This window comes from Cricetulus griseus, chromosome 4 (assembly GCF_003668045.3).
Source record: "Cricetulus griseus strain 17A/GY chromosome 4, alternate assembly CriGri-PICRH-1.0, whole genome shotgun sequence".
Taxonomy (NCBI): Eukaryota; Metazoa; Chordata; class Mammalia; order Rodentia; family Cricetidae; genus Cricetulus; species Cricetulus griseus.
This window is the reverse complement of record NC_048597.1, coordinates 162587397-162607623: the sequence shown is the minus strand read 5'-3', so window position 1 is coordinate 162607623 and position 20227 is coordinate 162587397. Positions and strand designations below refer to the sequence as shown.

The 20227-nt window shown below is 41.6% G+C and overlaps 1 protein-coding gene across 1 annotated transcript in view; it reads right to left on the bottom strand.

Moving 5' to 3' along the window:
• Alg9 (ALG9 alpha-1,2-mannosyltransferase) overlaps window positions 1-20227 on the bottom strand; it is a 61469-nt gene that overhangs the window by 6386 nt on the left and 34856 nt on the right. The window contains 1 exon segment of the mRNA XM_027412161.2: window positions 9438-9568. Within this exon segment, the coding sequence (XP_027267962.1) occupies window positions 9438-9568 (131 nt within the window).

Genomic DNA, 20227 nt, shown 5'->3' with positions numbered 1-20227 from the left:
GCAGGGCAAAGCAAAGCAGGAATCTACACAGTGTGGGTGGAAGAAAGGAGGGAACTACAGTGATACAGATGGTGTCCATGTGAAGAAAATGTTACTCTAAGAGGTCAAATAACCTTAAGGTCCAGTTTACACAGTATTTGCCAAGTCATGGCTATTTATGTGACTAGTATAATACTTAACTTTCAGGCCATCTGAGGAATATGTTCACAGCTCTGACCATTTAAAATAACCTACAAAGGTCTGTGATATGGCACGATCAGGAAATCTGCAGAAGCAGATTGGAATCACAGCACTGTGACATGGGCTCATAGTGAATCACGCTGCTGATATGTACCACACCTGGCATAACATCATAGCCCCTGCACCAGTCACCTTTAGCCACTATTCAGAACAGAAGAGTTGAGAAAGACTTGCTATTAGGCAAGTGGACACTTGTGACCTTCAATCCCAAAGATTGGAGGGAAGTGCTCTTACCAGTCTTTTCCCATCTGGGAGCTACTGAGAGATTCAGGTAGTACCGATATGGTGGGAAGCACACACACCAGTGTCTATCAGAGTCTCTACCTCACTCTCCAGCTCCTTCTCTGGGATTTATTCATGTGGCAGAAGAACAATAGAAGCCGTGTCAAGGAAAAGGCTCTGGCAAGCTTTCAAGATTTGAATAAACAATGAGTATATTTTGCCTCAACTATTTTGATTTCATTAAGTACAAGCCTCTGACAAGATCCTCATCTTACCCCTCTTCTTTTCACTGCTGCATAAATCCAGCTTTAAGAATGTAAATCTAACCGGGCGGTGGTGGTACACACCTTTAATCCCAGCACTCGGGAGGCAGAGGCAGGCAGATCTCTGTGAGTTGGAGACCAGCCTGGTCTACAAGAGCTAGTTCCAGGACAGCCTCCAAAGCCACAGAGAAACCCTGTCTCGAAAAACAAAACAAAACAAAACAAAAAAACAAAAAACAAAGAATGTAAATCTAGGGCTAAAGAGATGGCTCAGCAGGATCTGCAGTTCCTTAGAGATGAGGATCCTTCCTAACCCAGGTCTCACTGGCACAGCTTCCTCAACTTAAACCCAAAGACACAGTAAGATCTAGCCCATTCTACCAGGTAGGAGCCAGGTACTTTGAAACACATGCCTTTCAGACAGGGACCTTAACAACCAGTACCACTGCTGCTTTACCCTGGAGCAAGTTCCTCTGTCACAACCTGCCACCTTTCACAGCTTCTCAATCCCTTAATGTCCTTCCCATCTCTCTCATTACCAACTTAAAGCATGGCTCAGCTGTGGTTTCTTAACTACTATCAACCCCATGTGTTTACAGCATCACTATTCATAGTGCCCAAAAGTGGAAACAATCGGAAGTCTATCAGCTAGAAGAAGGAATGAACAACGGACAAGTACATGTTCAGCAATAAAAAGGAACACAAGGGCTGGTACATTCAATAGCCTGAATGAAACTAAAAAACAGGCAAAATGAAAGAAGCTGTATTAGTTACTTTTCTGTTGCTGTGACGAAACACCATGATCCAAAATGACTTATGGAAGACAGTTTATTTTGGCTCGCAGTTCCAGAGGTAGAGTCATAATGGCAGCAGACACCCGGGAAGCTGGAAGCTGGCAGATGGCATTGCCACTCATACACAGAAAGAAAAGTGAGCCAAGGGAGTAGGATGAGACTGTAACTTTCAAAGCCCTCCCCCAGCAACATGCTTCCTCCAGCAAGCCTCCACTTCTGAAGGTCTCAACCTCCACAACAGTGTTACCAATTAGGGACTAAGTGTTCAAATATGAGTCTAAAAATAGGTGACTTTTCTCATTCAAACCACCATAGAAATCAAACACAAACCACACACATTGTATGATCCCACTTATAAGAAATGGCCAAAAAATTAAACCCATAAATAAGAAAATTGTGAGTTGGGGCTGGCAAGGTAGCATATTGTGGTTAAATAATTTGGCATGTAAATTATACTCCAATAAAGTTGTTTAAAAAAAAAAAAAACTGGTTAAATTTGCCTTACTAGTGTGGCTACAGTCTATACAGAGTTGAAAAAGAAAATGGCAATTGAACTGGCAAGACGACTCAGCAGGTACAGGTGTTTGCCACCAAGCCTGAAAACCTAAGTTAAATCCCCAGGACTCACATGGTAGAAGGAGAGAACCACCTACTGCAAGTGCTCCCCCTCCCCCCCATAGACACACAGAGTTTAAAAAGAGAAAGCAGGTGCTACCCTCATCCCATTCAAAGTGTGAGTGGCTTGACCCTGTCCTCTACTCTTTTTGTCACTTACCATCCTCAATTACTTCACACCTACTCTCCACACCTTTCCAATCTCTTATCTCTCTTATTTTCAAATGAAAAGTCCCACTTCCTAGTTCCTGAGAAAATCAATGCTATCCGAAGAAACAGAAACGCTCAGCATCCTGCCCATCATTCCCTCCTGCCGACTATGAACTCTACTATACTCAGATCACACAAAACTTCAAACCATTCCTCAGATCCATTGGCTAGAAAGACACATGTGGGCTGAGGCACTGACACACAAAATGCAGACTACTCTGCCCACAGGAAGCTCTACCAGATGGGCTGTACACAGTGACCCAAACGACTAAGCTCTTATTGCGTGAGTTTCTTCTTCCATTTAACTCAATGGCAATGCAACAGCAATTCTTCCCCTTCTCCTGGGTCACCTGCTTCCAGCTGCACAAGCGTCTTCTCATCAACATGTGCCTCACTTGTTTCCCTCATCCATTTTTTCCTTAAAGGACATTTTGGGGTGATAAAATATTTTAGAATTTCCTGGAACTAATTAACATTTACAGTAAAGTAGCAGAAACCAAAAATTAACATACAAGAGTACCAATAATCAATAAACAAGCAGAATTTTAAATTTTTTAAAAATAAATTAGTACTGGCTGGGCGTTGGAGGCACATGCCCTTAATCCTAGCACTCAGGAGGCAGAGGCAGGTGGATCTCTGTGAGTTCGAGGCCAGCCTGGTCTACAAAGTGAGTTCCAGGACAGCCTCCAAAGCCACAGAGAAACCCTGTCTCAAAAAACAAACAAACAAACAAACAACAACAAAAAGCAAAACAAAAGAACAAATAATAATAATAAATAAATAAATTAGTACCACTTACATTAGTACTCCCCCAAAAGACATACTCAGGTATAAATATACAACATGTGTACAAGATCAATATAAAGAAAATTACAATGAAATAAACTCAAGAATGGCTAACAGAGGCATTCCATGTTCATGAACACGGTGGTTCAATATTATTGAGATATCAGTTGTTCCAACTGGTATTGAAACAATCACAATCAAAATCCCAAGAAATTTTATAAATAAAAAAAAAAAGATTCTAAAGTTTATACATGTAGGCAAAAGAACCAGCATAACCAACAAAATATCAAAAGTTGACAGACTGCCTAGGCCCAGTATCAGTCCCACCTCTATCCACAGGACTAGGTAAGCTTGGGCCTGTTTCTGGCCAGCCTTCCTCTGCCCTGCTCGGAGACACCTGAGGCCTGGGGACTGCTCATGGGGCGAATCCCATCCAGTGAGATCCAGCCAACCCTGAGACTGCCTAGGCTCCAGCACGAGTCCTGACTCCATCCACGGGAAGTGGAAAAATATCAGAATATTGGACCTGTTTGCACCCACAAGAAGGGAACCTTGGTCCCGTACCCACTAAGAGAAGAAGAGACTCCCTCTACACCCACTGGAAGAAGGAATAAGAAGAAGACAATATAAACACACATTTAACAACAGAAAAACCAATATGACACCCCCATAGTCTAGGGACTCTACACCAACACCACCTGAACATCACAACTCAGATGAAGCAGAAGAGAATGACCTTAAAAACATCTTCATGAAAATGATAGAGGGCCTCAAAGAGGATATGAGAAATACCTTAAAGAAATAGAAGAAAAAAAACAAAAAATTCTAGAAATCAACAAATCTCTTAAGCAAAGCCAAGAAATACAATCAAACAGCTGAAGGAAACAATTCAGATAGTTCAAGACCTGAAATATGAAATAGAAACAATAAAGAAAACACAAACTGAGGGAATGCTGGAAATAGAAAAGCTGAGTAAACGATCAGGAACTATAGATGCAAGCATACCCAACAGAATACAAGAGATGGAAGAGAGAATCTCAGGAGTTGAAGATACACTAGGAGAAATAGACTCATCAACCAAAGAAAATCTTAAGTCCAACAAATCCCTAACACAAAATATCCAGGAAATATGGGACACGGTGAAAAGAGCAAACCTAAGAATAGGTATAGAAGGTGAAGAAATACAACTCAAAGGTGCAGAAAACATATTCAACAAAATCATAGAAGAAAACTTTCCCAACCTAAAGAAGACATGCTGATGAAAGTACAAGAAGCCTACAGAACACCAAATAGAGTGGACCACAAAAAAGGTCTCCTCGCCACATAATAATCAAAACCACAAACATACAGAATAAAGAAAGAATATTAAGAGCAGCAAAGGAAAAGGGTCAAGTAACATATAAAGGCAAACCTATCAGAATTACACCTGACTTTTCCATGGAAACTCTGAAAGCCAGAAGGTCCTGGATAGATGTTCTACCTACACTAAAAGACCATGGATGTCAGGCCAGACTATGATACCCAGCTAAGCTTTCAATCACTATAGATGGAGAAAACAAGATATTCCATGACAAAACCAGATTTAAACAATACATATCCACCAATCCAGCCCTACAGAAAGTTCTGGAAGGAAAACTCCAACCCAAGGAAGTTAACTACAACCAGAAAAATAGAGGCAATAGATAATCCCACTTTACCAACATCCAAAAGAAATATGGGATGGAAATCCACACATAATTCCACCACCACCAAATCCAAAATAAACAAGAATGAACAATCAGTGGTCATTAATATCCCTCAATATAAACGGTCTTAACTCGCCTATAAAAAGACACAGGCTACCAGAATGGATGAGTAGATAGAATCCATCCTTCTGCTGCATACAAGAAATACACCTCAGCCAGGCGTTGGTGGCGCAACGCCTTTAATCCCAGCACCCGGGAGGCAGAGGCAGGTGGATCTCTGTGAGTTCAAGACCAGGTTAATCTACAAGAGATAGTTCCAGGACAGCCTCCAAACCCACAGAGAAACCCTGTCTTGAAAAAAAAAAGAAAAAAGAAAGAAAGAAAGAAAGAAAGAAAGAAAGAAAGAAAGAAAGAAAGGAAGGAAGGAAGGAAGAAAGAAACACACCTCAACTTCAAAGACAGACGGTACGTCAGAGTAAAGGGTTGGAAAAAGATTTTCCAATCAAATAGACCCAAGAAACAAGCGGGGTTAGCAATCCTAATATCTAACAAATTAGACTTAAACGAAAATCAATCAAAAGAGATGAAGGAGGTCATTTCATATTCATCACAGGAGAAATCCATCAAGATGAAGTCTCAATTCTTAACATCTATGCCCCCAAATAAAAGGCATCCACGTTCGAAAAAGAAACATTACTAAAACTCAAATCATACATAAAACCTCACACACTTATAGTGCGAGACTTATATGCCATCCTAGTGCCTTCATCCAGTAGCTAATGGAAGCAGAAGCAGACACCCACAGCTAAACACTAAGCTGAACTCTGGAATTCAGTTGCAGAGAGGAAGGAGTGATGAGCAAAGAGGTCAAGACCAGGCTGGAGAAACCCACAGAAACAGCTGACCTGAACAAGGGGGAGCTCATGGACCCCAGACTGATAGCTGGGAAAACCAGCCTAGGACTGTTCCAGACCCCCTGAAGGAAGAAGTCAGTTTGGAGGTCTGGACAATCTATGGGGTCACTGGTAGTGGATCAGTATTTATCCCTAGTACACAAATAAACTCTGGGATCCCTTTCCTCACAGAGGGATACTCTCGCAGCCTAGATACACTGGGGAAGCTCTAGGACCTGCTCCAAATGATATGACAGACTTTTAAGATCCCCCAAAGAAGGCCTCACCATCCTTGGGGAGCAGAAAGGGGTTGGGATAGGGGGGTTGGTGGGGTGCAGGGGAAGAGGGGAGGGAGAGGGAACTGAGATTGACATGTAAAAGTAGCTTGTTTCTAATTATAATATATATAATTATATATAATTATAATTTTATATTATATATATATATATATATATATATATATATATATTATCTCAAAAGACAAGATAAATATTATTTGGAAAAATAACCAATCTGAAGACTGAATATGAAGCTACATCAATCAAGACTGGTGAAAAGAACAAATTCAGGGATGGAACAGAACAGAAAGTCCAGGAAATGGTCTATGCAAACACAAGCAGCTATAACTCTGAGAAGGGAAGCAGAACAATAAGATGGACAAATGACAGGCTTTTCAACAAACAGGACCCTAATAAGTGGACATATAAAAATATATTTTATATTTATATAAAAATAAATGGATTTAAACATAATCTATTAACAAAAATCATAGATCTAAATATACCGTGAAAAATATAAAACTCCAAGACAGCACAGAAAAATAAGTAGATTTTCAGCTTGCAAACTAATTTTTAGATATAACACTGTGATCAATGAAAAATAACTGATGCTGGGTGGTGGTGCACACCTTTAATCCCAGCACTGGGGAGGCAGAGGCAGGCAGATTTCTGAGTTTGAGGCCAGCTTGGTCTACAAAGCGAGCTCCAGGACAGCCAGGGCTGTTATACAGAAAAACCCTGGTCTTGAAAAAAAAGAAGAAGAAAAATAACTGGTAGGATGAGCTATTAAAATCAAAGTATTTGCTTTTTGCAAAAGACATCAAGAGAACAAGAAGAACAATAAGACAAACTAACAGGACACACTTGCAAATGATGTATCTGACAAAGGATTGTAATCCAAAACACATCAAGAATTCCTAAAACTCCAGAATAAAGATATAAACAACTTAATTAAAAATGAAACAAAGGAGCCAGGCAGTGGTGGAACACATCTTTAATCCCAGCACTTGGGAGGCAGAGTTGGGCAGATCTCTGTCAGTTCCAGGTCAGCTTGGTCTACAGAGTGAGTTCCAAAACAGCAGGACAACACAGAGAAACCTTGTCTAGAAAAAGAAAAAACAAACAAGCAAACAAAAAGAGCCCAAGAGGCTGGAGGGTTCGCTCAATGGCAGAGCACTTGCCTAGCAAGTATAAGACCCTGGGTTCAAGCCCCAGAGCTGTAAAAATAGGAGGGAGGGAATGAGGGAGGAAGAGAGGGGGGGAGGAAGGAAGGGAGGGAGGGAGGGAGGAAAGAAACAGGCAGGTAGGCCCCCAGGGACTTTAAAAACACCTCATCCAAACAGACTTACACAAATGGATATATAAAAAGATGTTCCACACCATATATCACTAGAGAAAAGTAAACTAAAGCTACATCAATATACTCACTACACTCCCTACCACAAGCAGGCAAATTCTCACTCTTTGCAGGTAGGAATGCAGAATGGCAGCATCCTACAAAGCTAAACACGCTCACACCAAACAATTCAGCAATCACACTGTTCCATACCGAACACCAAAGAGGATAAAAACTCTCCTGCCCAAAACATGACAAATGGATATTTATGCAAATTGAGCAGCCCTAATCTGATCATTTGAAATCCAGAACAGTCTAAAGCAATGCTGCTCTTCCAGAAAACCCAGGTTTGATTCCCAGTACCCACATCAGGTGTTTCATAGCTAGCTACCTGGAACTCTAGCTCCAGATGATCCAAGGTCTCTGGCCTGTGGGTACCCCAACCCCCACCACTGCCACACACACAAGTGGCATACACTCACATAGACACACACACACACCTGATTGAAATTTTAAAAAAATTTACCAATAAGGTATATGTATAAAGTATATATGAAACATAAATTAATTTGAGTAGACCTGAGTTCTATCCCTAAGATATCTTATATATATTTAGACACATTCCAAAATCTGACAGCTAAAACACTTCAAATGCCAAGTATTTCAAATAAGAGAAACTCAATCTATAATAGCTTTAACTTACAGCTGCTATTATAGACTACATGGTGGATCCCCTTGAAATTTATGTTGAAAGATAGGGTGACTCAGTTGGGAAGTGGAAGCAGGAGGATTGCAAGTTTGAAGCCAGCCAAGGCTACATAGTAAGACCCATCTCAAAAAAAAAGTTTTTCCTATGCCCTAATTTGATCCCCAGTGTGATGGTGCATGGAGGAGAGCCTCTGGGAGGTTGCTCAGCGATGTGTGCAGCACCCTCCCAGAATGGGATTAGTTTCTGCAGAAATGCTAGACAACTGGCTCATCCTCTTTCTTGAAAGTCAGCCATCTGAAACCTTGAGGAGGCCTTCCACCATAATCTGTTAGCACACTGGCCTTACACCTCCAGCCTCCAAGACTACAAGGAATAATGTGTCTGCTGGTTAGTCACTCAGCCTAGGGTAATTGGTTACAGTTGTATGAACAAACAACTGAACCAGTTTGTTCTGAGGCCTCTATGTTCTTGGGTGCCAGCTACTAAGTACTCTGGCTCTCCAGTATGCTAACAATCCCCTTTCATAATTACATAACATTCAATTGGATGTCTTTCTCTAAAGAACCTTCATATATAATCTAGTTCCTCTTTTTTTATTTTTGCTTTCCAAACAGGATTTCTCTGTGTAACAGCCCTGGTTGTCCTGGAACTTGCTCTGTAGACAGAGATCCGCCTGCCTCTACCTCCTGACTAGTTCCTCCTTTATGTTTATTGTCTGTCTTTCACCTTCAAACAGTAAGTTTACAAACACACTCACACTCCAATTCACACTTCCCATCCTTCTCACCACTAATTCCTAGGCCTTTCTGAAGAGCCAGCCAAGTCCTGGCTCTTTATTTTAAAATTCTCACTAGATCTCCCAGGTATAGTGAGGCATATTTGCAGTCTAGCACATGGGAGGCTGAGGCAAGAGAATCACCACAAGTTCAAGACTATCCTAATCCATCTAATGAGGTCCAGACCAGCCCTGAGCTATAAAGTGAGACCCTGTTTTAAACAACTAAAATAAAATCAAACAAGTCCTACCCAGTACTTGCTGAGCTTTGATTCTGAAAATGATGGACACCAAGCTCCTCAAAGTACAGTTAACCTTGTTAGCAATATCAGACTGCTTGGTTAAGACAGTTAAAGTCCATTATCAAAACTCATCAAAACCTTATTTGAGTTTCCACAGTAGACCTACCTGGACTACTCAGGACCTTTCATTACGATAATAATAGAATGTACTTTGCATTCCGAGGTCTCAAGAAGAGAGTACTCTTAAATTTCTCAGTACACATGGACAAAACTGTACCAAATGAAAAGGAAATAAGAATTACTCGAGATAGCCAAGAACTGGATTCACTCAACTCCAGCATTCATTTTTACCACTGATTAGGACATCTGTCACAACTGAAGTCACACACCTTGATGCATCCAGGAATGGTCTGTGGGCCAGGCTGATCCATTCTTCTCTGTTGGATGAATAGTTTGGCTCCCGAGGTGTTTCTCTCATGGTATCCAAATCCACTAAGTAATGGCATTTACTGATGTCAATCTGAAATGGAAAAGACCAGCTCTTCATCAGTAATTATGAAGATCCCTGCAGAGTGGGGACCCAATTACAACCCTAAGAATTTCCACAAGGCTGTAAAGGAACAAACACCCAAGCTACCTATGCTTCTTCTACTCTGCTAACAGCATTGGCTACCACTGAGGCTTCTGGGGACAGAGGATGTGCTTACTCAGGCAAGCACGTAGGTAGTTGTGGGTGGTCTGCAGTTAGTATATGTCAAGTCCCTCTAGCTCCACAGACACTTACAAAGCCAGCTTGAGTGTACAGCCTAACTCTAGAAATGCAGTCTTGTGCTCACTACTGCTCCCTTCATCTATCTTATTCTAGAGGTCTAAAGGGCATGATTAACGGTGATGCCAGTCTGACTCTCCTGATGGGAGCCAGATGCAGCACTGCACCTCATAATAATACAGCAAGATCCTGAACATTTCCTGCTGAAAGTCAACAGAATGGACAGAGGAATAGAACTGTCTCCACAGCAGGCTCAGCACAACTGAGGAACCACAAAAGCAGGAGTGAAGAGCAGGAAAAGTACAGAATATTAGCAGTAGTCATCCAATTGCTCATAACATGGACACTCAAAAACCTACAGACGCACACCAATACATTCCATCTTCAAACTGAAAAGTCCTGTTCATCAAAATCACCATTACGAGAATAAGACAATAAGCACAGACTAGAAGCACACACATCAAGCAAGATGAGCTCCTGTCAATCAGTAAAATCAGAGAAACTACCCAATGAGAAGAGGGCAAGCTACTTTAATAGGTAATTCAAAAATCTCTAAATGAAACAAATAAAAAGTGTTCAATCTCACTAGTAAGCAGAAAATGTAAAGTTAAATTACAATGAAAAAAATTACCATAGAAGCCAGGCAGTGGTGGCACACGCCTTTAATCCCAGCACTTAGGAGGCCGGTAGATCTCTGTGTTCAAGGGCAGCCTGGACTACAGTTCAAGAATGCTTAAAGCTGGGCTAGCAAGAGGGCTTCATGAGCAATGGTGCTTCCCACCAAGCCTGAGGGCCTGAGTCCATTTCCCAGGAGCCAAATGGTAGGAGACAACAGACTCTCAAAAGCTGTCCTCTGATCTCCACATGTAAGCCATGGCACATGTGTGCCCAGACACAATACACAAGCAACATATGTGCACACATATGAATAAATAAACGGAAAGAAATTTAAAATGAAGACAAAAGAAAGAAAACTATTATCATGAGTCAGCAGACTCCCTCGGAGATGATGTAGACCTCATCAAGGGAAGCACCACACACCGCTGTCTTTTGTCTTTTGAAGTTGCTTCAAAACAATTAGCTGTATACTGATATTTTATATATTTAGGTTATAGGTTACACCTGAAGGAAGACTTATTTTCCAGCACACATAAGAGCAACCTAGTTTTCAATGGCTTTCAGCAAGCTGTTCTTTCCAACTTCTACCTCACAGCAAAGTTCTCATTCTCTCTCAGTTTTATTATATGTAAAAAACAAAACAAAACAACAACAACAAAAAAAACCACTTTAGTCTCACATGTGTGTCTACATATGGGCTATTCCTCCAGGGGAGAGAAAGCACACTGACAATTGACGTCAGACCCAATTCCATTCCACATAACTCTCTAAAAATGGTCCTTTGCATAAACCCTGCAGGAAGTAGCCTTTTTTCGTCTGTACACCCACTCTGCAGCTCCTTCGATTGTAAGAACATGATGCAATTTTTTAAAGGCTTCCCAATGCCATGCCTCTGAGGAGAACCAGTAAGGGTCAGAGGGCCTGATGGCCTCATGCTTGGACTCCTTCCCACAGGGGGTTCAGGCCTACATGGATACAATCCCTCACCTCAGCCTGACCTTCCCCAGTTAGGCACACCACAGGTCTAATTATAGAGTTTAGGCTGGGCACAGTCTACTGTAGCTGGAGATAGTAACTAATTTAGCAGTCAGCCTAGGCTCTACTCATCAAATTGTCCCTAAGGAAATTCTAAGTAAATTAAATTCTAAGTAGAGGTCCTAGAAAGACAACAAGGCAAAGCCATATTGATATAGCAATGCATTTTGTGAAACTTTAACCTCTGCCTTAGTCTTTGGCAAACAGCTGCTGACAGCTAGAAGCCATGACAAAGGCCGACAGATGCAGGGTTTAGGTACAATCAGGACAGGTTCTTCATTCAAGAGAAGTTATAGAAAAGGAACTTTAAGGCAGCAGGCCATATGTGCGAGCCATACTCATTTACGGTTTTTATATAATTTCTTTGTCTGTAAAATGAACATACTGCCACTAACTTCTAAGAGATGCAATGAAGATCAATGAAGTGTTTGAACAGAACTCACCAAATCTGAGGAACTACATACCAATAGCTCAAATAATAAAGGAATATTTGACCACCTCTGCAAAGTAAGAACTGTCAGGGACCAAAAATATGGCTTTGCTTCATCTTGGCTTAAGGTTGGAGAGTTCAAAACTATCTTTACTCTTCCAAGGTTAAAAGTGTAAGACCTAAAGGTCTTAGGTGCAGCTACTGTAGGATGTTTGATCTAAGTATGAATGTCTTATCTAAAAAACAAGAGACTGGTCTAAGGTGTGGTTAGTTTTAACCCTCAAGGCCAGATAACAAGAGATTTAGTCTAAGGCATAGTTACTAACGTTTGGAGAATTAAGGAACAAAGTCTGTTTCTTCCTTGCATCTTGGTAAAGAAGTCTCTTGCCTTTTTTCCCTTTTTGGTTGGGGTATATAAGAATGTTGAAGAATAAACTTGGGGCATTTAGTATTCACTGGATTGCCCTCCTGACTATATTCTGTGTCTCTGTCTTTTCCTTAGTATCTTTACCTGACATTTCTCAATCCACACTCCCCCTCTCAGGTATAAACTGGGCAAGTCAGCTAGATCTGACTGAAGCCCCACAACGGTGGGCTACAACAGAGAACATAATGGGAGAACCTGAAGCAACAGCATCCACCAGCACCAGCCATCCTATTTTCAACTTGGAGAGGTGTCTATTGCCAAGTCAGGTTAAACCCATCATGTAACATAGAAGGGCTGCAGTCACTGACTATCTCTGACTGAATTAGGAGCATCCATTAAATGGATCAAAATCAACAATCAGGGCTCAGTAGTTACAGCACTTGCTCTTGCAGAGGACCCAACTTGGGTTCCCAGCACCCACAATAGCTGCATATCAACACACACAAATCAAAAATTATACACACACACACTACACATGAGGAAGGAAGAAGAGGGAAATGGAGGGAAGGTCTGACTTCAATGATCATTTAAAACTTGGACAGTCCTCAAATTGTATCCTCTCACAGTACAGAGTACCTCTCGAAACACTTCATAATTATTATCTATAAATTAATAGTGAAATTTCCATAAACTTTACACAAAGCTGGGGCCATGTCTATCTGATTGATTCACTCATATTTTTCTAAGATACTACAAAGCACACAGCAGGTGTTTAATAAATGCATATTTAACAATGAACAGAAAAAAAGCATTTTAAGAGAGTAGGGGGAAGGAGAGGAAGAGACAAACCAGAGGAGGGCCAGATATGGTAGCTTATGCCTATAATTCCAGTTCAGGGCTGAGGCAGGAGGATCAAGAATTTGAGGCCACACTGGGCTATAGCCTGAGGTCCTGTTTCAAAAGCCTCCATCCCACACCCCTGAAATGGTGAAGGAGGGAAGAAGAAAGGGATGAAGTCCTAAGAAAGAAAGAGACCATTTGAGAGGAAGGGATGTACATACTAGGAAACAAATTCTAAGCCTACAGAAAGGCTGTGAGCTGTCTAAAAACTGAGCAAGGGTGACCCCTGAAATAGTCAACAGTTACACCAGATGTATTTGTCTCCACTAGAAAGTTGTGTGAGGATGAGGAAAGAATAGCCCAACCTCCTATTCTCTGTGATGTTCCCTGATGTCCATCCAGCAGCCTGAGCCAAACTTCCCAAGTCTTAAAACAGGAAGGATGTGAATTTGCATTCAGGCATGTATCAGCTAAAAATGACAGTGACGCACATACTATAAAAATAGAGATCTCTGTCTAAGGCCAGTGCAAAGTTCAGGGAGGATCACAGAGAAAGCATCTCCACAAATACCGCAGACCTTATTTCTCTAATGCTCTAGTCACCAACTGCAGAAAGTCTGTACGAGCATAAGAGAATAATGTGACAATCTCTGGAAATCTAATGTCCTGTAATATCTAAGACAAAGGATTAAAGTTGAAAAAATAAAAATAAAAACTAGACATTTTCCCCATAGCTAAAATTTGGTACTGAGGCTGCCCAATATAACAATGGCTGACATGAGCTATTAATTTAACACTTAATCTCTAAAAAATAATGTCTCCCCAAACACATGATATCTAATTAGTGTGTCCTCATAAGCCTCTGTAAGCAACTGCAGTGAGACCTAGGCTTTCTTACAGCTCAGTCCTCCAAGCTCTTTAAAGGCAAGGACTGGGTTTTCCTTGGTCATCACTGTCCCCCTAGTGCCTGGTACCACACCTGGCAGGTCTCAAGCATCCATGAAGCTCTGTGGCAGGAAACATGGTCATCATGGTCACCATCACCCCAGCCAGCTCAGTCACCAAAAACATCAAGACATGCAAGACAAAACGCTATCTCCTGGTGTTGAAGAGGCCTTCCCTAAGCTTCTAACCCTGGGAGGCAATCTACACAACATCCTACAATAAAGATCAAACCATACTATCATAAACCCAACAAACATCGCTAATTAATGAATGAAATGAGTTCACAGTCTAGTAAATTGATGACCAGTTTTGAGTGAGACTGGATTCAACAAGATTCAACTTCTTAGAAAATTTTACAGAACAGAAAATTTAAGTAGTTATTGCCATCAATTTATATACTTATAAATTCTACCACTGGCATCCTAATACACAGCTCCACTCAGATATTAGTGGACACCTGATATTGACAATGGGACTAGAGAATCCAAGGGAATAGAAAATCAAAATCAGATTTAAGAGCAAGTACCTCGGTCTATTTTGTGTTGCTCTAAGAGAACATCTGGAGCAGGAATGGTAGTGCACACCTACAATCCCAGCCAGCACTTGGAAGGCAGAGATATCAGGAGTCCAAGGCCAGCCTCAGCTAGTTAGTAAGTTTGAGTCAGCCTGAGCTACATTATATACCTTGTTTCAAAAAGAAAAGGAGGGAAAAAAAAAAGAACATCTGAAACTAGATAATTGATAAAGACAAAAAAATTATTTCCTCACAATTCTGGAGGTTAAGCGGTCCATAAACAAGGCCAAGGTGCTACGTCTGGAAAACAGAAGGCCTTTCAGGCAAAAGACATCACAAAGCAAAACAGCAACAGAGGTCCAAACTCACCCTTTTGTACAAAATTAACTCCCTCATGAACAACAATGACCTGCCCGTGAAGTGGTGCCCCAGAACCCAAACATCTCCCATTGGCTCCATATCCCAGTACCACAGTTGAGGATCAAGTTTCCAAGACATGAAGTCTAGAATACAAACACAAACATTAACCCAAATGCCACACAGATGCCCCTTATTTTGTCAATTCCCAGATGAGATGTTAGAGACAATCTAATGGTTCTCTGGCTCACAGGGGTATGTGTATGTGAAGGTCTTCTCTAAGGAGTCTTTGCTATCATTTTAACCACAATTTTTATTATAAAAAATAGGAAGCTAAGAGCGCTGTCCAGCGATATGACATTTAACATGATTAAAACCCTACATCAGAGGCTTACAATCAAAAAGATGTATAAAACAACCAAAAAGCCAAACCTGCCTGCAATCCCAGTACTTAAGAGGCTGAACCAGAAGGTGTGTGAGGCTGAGGACAGCTTGAACTACAAGAGCCCATCTCAAATAAATAAAAGGGGGGAAAAGAAAAACAAGTGGTAAGACAGGAGAGGAGGGAAAAGGAGGGGAGGAAGAAAGGGAAGGAAAGAGAAGGAAACAGTCTTGCACATACTTTAGCAGATCTTACCTTATTTTGGCTCAATACATCTTATTTAAACCTAATGTTTCCTCTGGGTCAGGAAATGGGACAGCCAAACACCCTACCCTATCACTTACCTTCAGAGGTTTTACCACCTCTTCAAAAGGTTTCTGATACAAACAATGAGGGCCTTCTCAAGTCTAGGAAGGAAATAATTCCATTGCTAAAGGCACATATTTGTCAAGAGGTGGAGGCAGGAGAACCAGGAATACAAGGCTGCCTTTGCTGCATAGCACGTTTGAGGGCAGTCTGGGTTCCATGAAACTTTGTCTCAAAAGACAAAACAAACAAAATTCTAGATTTTTATAGTGCTTCCTTAATTTCAAGCATTTTATCAACAAAAAGGTAGATGGACTTCTGAGTGTGAGGCCAGCCTGGTCTACAAAGCCAGTTCCAAGACAGCCAAGACTGTTAACACAGAGAAACTCTGTTTCAAAAAACAAAAAGAGATCTGCACAAGTAGATGCTAGAGAGGGCCCCTGGCTTCCTACCTTACTCACTGGTGCCATGTTGGGAAACCATCTTGGGGAGGTCTTAGCATCAAATTGAATGACGAAAGGGAACAGAGGCCTTTGCATTTTTATATCTGCAAGTCCCAGTGGCCTCTCTCCTTAGCCACTCTATGAGTATGGATCCAGGAAATTGGTTATAGGTGGGATACTAATTCTGACAACACATCTGTACAGGAGAAAGTATCCATCATGCTTCCAGGGCAGAAGAAACCAACTAACTGTACATACAAGTGGAGCCTGGTACAGAGACTGGAAGCACCGTCATGCCAGTCACCCAGTACTTGAGTCTCACCCCACCCCATCCCCAGGGCAAACTGTTCTGGTTGGATCATCTTCTCCCTTAAGGCCCCAGAGACATTAGGTGGAAATGCAACCTCTGCCCAGCTATTTCCCACACCCACATATGCACTGGCCTAGCACCTCTGGCACAGTGAGCATCCAACCAGAAAGTCCTAGGGCTGGACCAGTGGGATCAACCTGAGGGATTCCTGAACATGCTACACTATTGTCTGTGGGCAAGACAGTGGCAGGAGTTCAGGCCAGCATCAGTTGTCCGAGGTGGTCTTAGCCCACAAGGCAGTATACAAAGCAGGGTGGCGCTCAGCCTCCTCAAAGCCTTTTCTTGTTAGACCTGCTCAGAACCAAGAGAGAATGACTCACAGCCCTCCACATTCCTCCTGGTGAACTTCAGCACAAGAAGCCTGGGAAAAAGCACAATCCCCCCATTCTCAAGGTCAGCAGTAAGGAACGACTGCCTGGACTTCTTCCTCCCAACTTGCCACCTAGGCACTACTTAAATACTGACCAATTACAGCAGCTACACAGGAGATACCTTAGTTCATCCTTCAAATAGGCCTGCTCATCTGGACCTCCTTGTTGCCAGCATCTTTACATTCCACAAAATGGGTTGTCTTCATTCCACCTCTTGGAGAAGATAAACTCAAGGGTCACAGGAAGTTACCATTTCCAAAGTGCTTAACAGTAAAGACCTCATGGATCAGCTCCTCCATGCAAATGATACCAATTTTACCAAAAGAGAGCTACCAAAGGGTTAACTTTCAAGGCAATTTGCTTCTTATTGATTTTTGCCATAACCATCCTTGCAGATTAGCTCATTACTGACTTTGGGTTGGGGCACTCTCATGAATGTATGGTCCTACGCCCCTCAGCATGTTAACTGAAGCCCTGTGGAGCTTAACAAAGGTGTCCATGAGTATTTGGCATGGTTGGAGAAGCTGTAATACCTCGAGTATCTTTGTGTGTACACCATTGTTGATAGATATGATAGAATGATAAATGATAAACAGACAGACAAGCATGGTGGCAGATTTTGATGATAAATTTGGGTTCTGCTGGTCCACAGAAGTTGCCCGCTTTCCTTGTCCGCCATTCACGTCTCAGTCTGCACATCTGCCTATCCCCGTGAAGGTGCTGAGTCAGCTCCCAGTCCTGTACATCTGCCTATCCCCGTGAAGACACTGAATCAGCTCTTTTGGAGTTAGGCTTCTCTCACAGGAGCTTACTGCACTTTACCTTTGATTCTGTGAAATCCCTTTACTTCTGTGACTTTCTTTTGTTTCTACCACCCCACAAAGCCTTGAAGAGCAGTACCAGGGATGGAACGCAGGGTCAGTGCATCCTTGCCAAGTTCTCTGCTGCTAAGTACCTAGCACCAAGTCCTTATTTATCATCTGGTTCCAACTAAATGTTAAAGCCAAGCACAGACTGTCCCACACACAGCTTTATTCAATATGTATTTGCTTTGCTAACTACATATTTGTTCACCAAATTTTTAAGTCCACGAACAAAAATTTACCACTCTGTAAAAAATATAAACTCACAGGTAAAAATTCACCCAATCATCAATTTCTTTTTTTTTCTTTTTTTCTTTTTTTTTTCCCCAAGACAGGGTTTCTCTGTATTGCTTTGGAACCTGTCCTGAAACTCGCTTTGTAGACCAGGCTGGCCTCGAACTCACAGAGATCCACCTGCCTCTGCCTTCCGAGTGTTGGGATTAAAGGAGTGCGCCACCAACGCCAAGCCCAATCATCAATTTCTAAGTGTCAATACACTGGATGCAGGGAAATGCTCCTGAAGCATTTTGAATACTGTTCAGTTAAGTTGTTAGTGCATTCCGATGTTGGTACAGCATAAATATGGCAGTGTGAATCCACCTGCTTTGCTTACCATGAATGGGAACTATCAGCCAGGAAACCAACAAGGTAATTCATTCATTTTCTTCTCAACTAAGGATACAAGAAGGTCAGCAGGAATGATGACAGAAAAATAAAGAGGAAGAAGGATCTTGATTATTTATTGATAGGCTACAAGTACCTGGCACAAATGAAGGGAGCTCCAAAATGGGGGAAGAAATTAAAAAGCAACTTAGCTACTTATGTTTGTGAGCCGGGCTGCAGCAAAGAGTGACTAACTTCAGCATGAAAACACCTAAGTAAAGGTGTAAAAACATGAGGGAGTCCTGAAACCAAAATTCTTATCTAGGACTAACTTTTGTCAAGTTACAATGACTCTAGGCCTCAGTCAGTCCCTTCACCCACAAAGTGAAGAAAGCATGGAATTCATACCTTAAATTCCCTTCCAAAACCTAAGTTACTGCCTAAATGGAAAAGAATAAAGGATAAAGAGTTTTGACTAAATAAACAATGTCTCCGTTTGTTTTTTAATTTTTCCATTTATTTATGTATTTACTGAGAGAGTTCAGAGAGGACAATCTGCAGGGCTCAGGTCTTCCTTCAAACCAGGGTTGGGAGATAGAATTGGGGTCATCACACTTGGTGGCCAAGTACCTCTACCCACTGAATTATCTCGCTGCACAGCGCTTCTGTTTTAATACTCATTTTGAAAAAGTCATACCAACACAATGAATATAATGAGGACTATTTGAGCATAATTTAATTATTGCATTTGCTTATGCTCGAAATGCTTGGTAAATGCAGAAAGCTACATACAGTTGAACCAGCTGTGCAGAGACACAAAATGCACAAAGCACACAGAAGGTCACCGCAAGCTCCTCAGCTATGGGTGATGAGCCCCTCATGGACGTGCCTCTGGTGCTGTGTCAGGACTCACATAACCTTTCACTGCTCCACAGATGCCGCTACCTCACCAGCACTCCTCAAACTTATGCAAGACAAGTACCAGACCTGTTATGGGAGGTATGCACCTTTAGACATTAACAAACATAAAACTGGGCTGCATGTTTATTGGAATCATATGTCATAATTTTCTTTCTTTCTTTCCTTTCTTTTTTTTCTTTCTTTTGAGATAGGGTCTCATGTATGCCAGGTTGATCTTAAACGTACCAGGTAGCCAAGGATGACCATGTCCCTCTTGCCTCTACCTTCCAAGTTGCCAAGGTGTATCACCATGTAATGCTGGGGATCAAACCAATGGCCTTGTAGGTGCTAGACAAGCACTCTAGCAACTGATTTTTTATTTACAAAATATTTAAGTATTGTGGCCCTAATCCCATCCCCCATAAACTCTGTGGGCTTTACTTCACCAGTGACACTTAGCTATTCTACACCATCTTGTAAAAGAACTGTAGCTATTGCTGTTTGGGGGGGAAACTTACTAACCAATCTATTTCTTCCAAAGATAACACATGGGCAAGCACCCAGCAACTCCATTTACTCATAACTCAAATCATAGTCAGAGAAAAGCCTTTTCTCTAAGCTTCCTCAAGAGTTGTCTTCTCCAACGCCTAGCCACTGCCTGGGTAAGTTCAAAACCAGATCCCAGAATGAAGAGCTGGAGAGTTATTTGCTTTGAACTAGGGAACAAAATTTGAAGTTGTCAAGAAAGGCAACACTAACATGTCTTTTAAATTCAGAACTAGTTTCTACCAGAAATCTTGGCATGACCCATTAAGTCCATTTTTTTAGTAATGCATGAAATATGAAGCAAAAATCGTTTCTGCAATACAAGTTGTAACAATGCACTAGACACCACAGGTCCTCCACAACACCCCAGATATCTGATAAACTCAGAGGGACGGGGGACAGTGAAGTAACAGGAGCCATACGTCTTCCCTCGTTTCCAAGCAAGACAGAAATAGAGGACTGACCTACTTTATCCTGGACTGTGAACAAACTAAAACCTGTCACCGACAGTCAGTGAGCA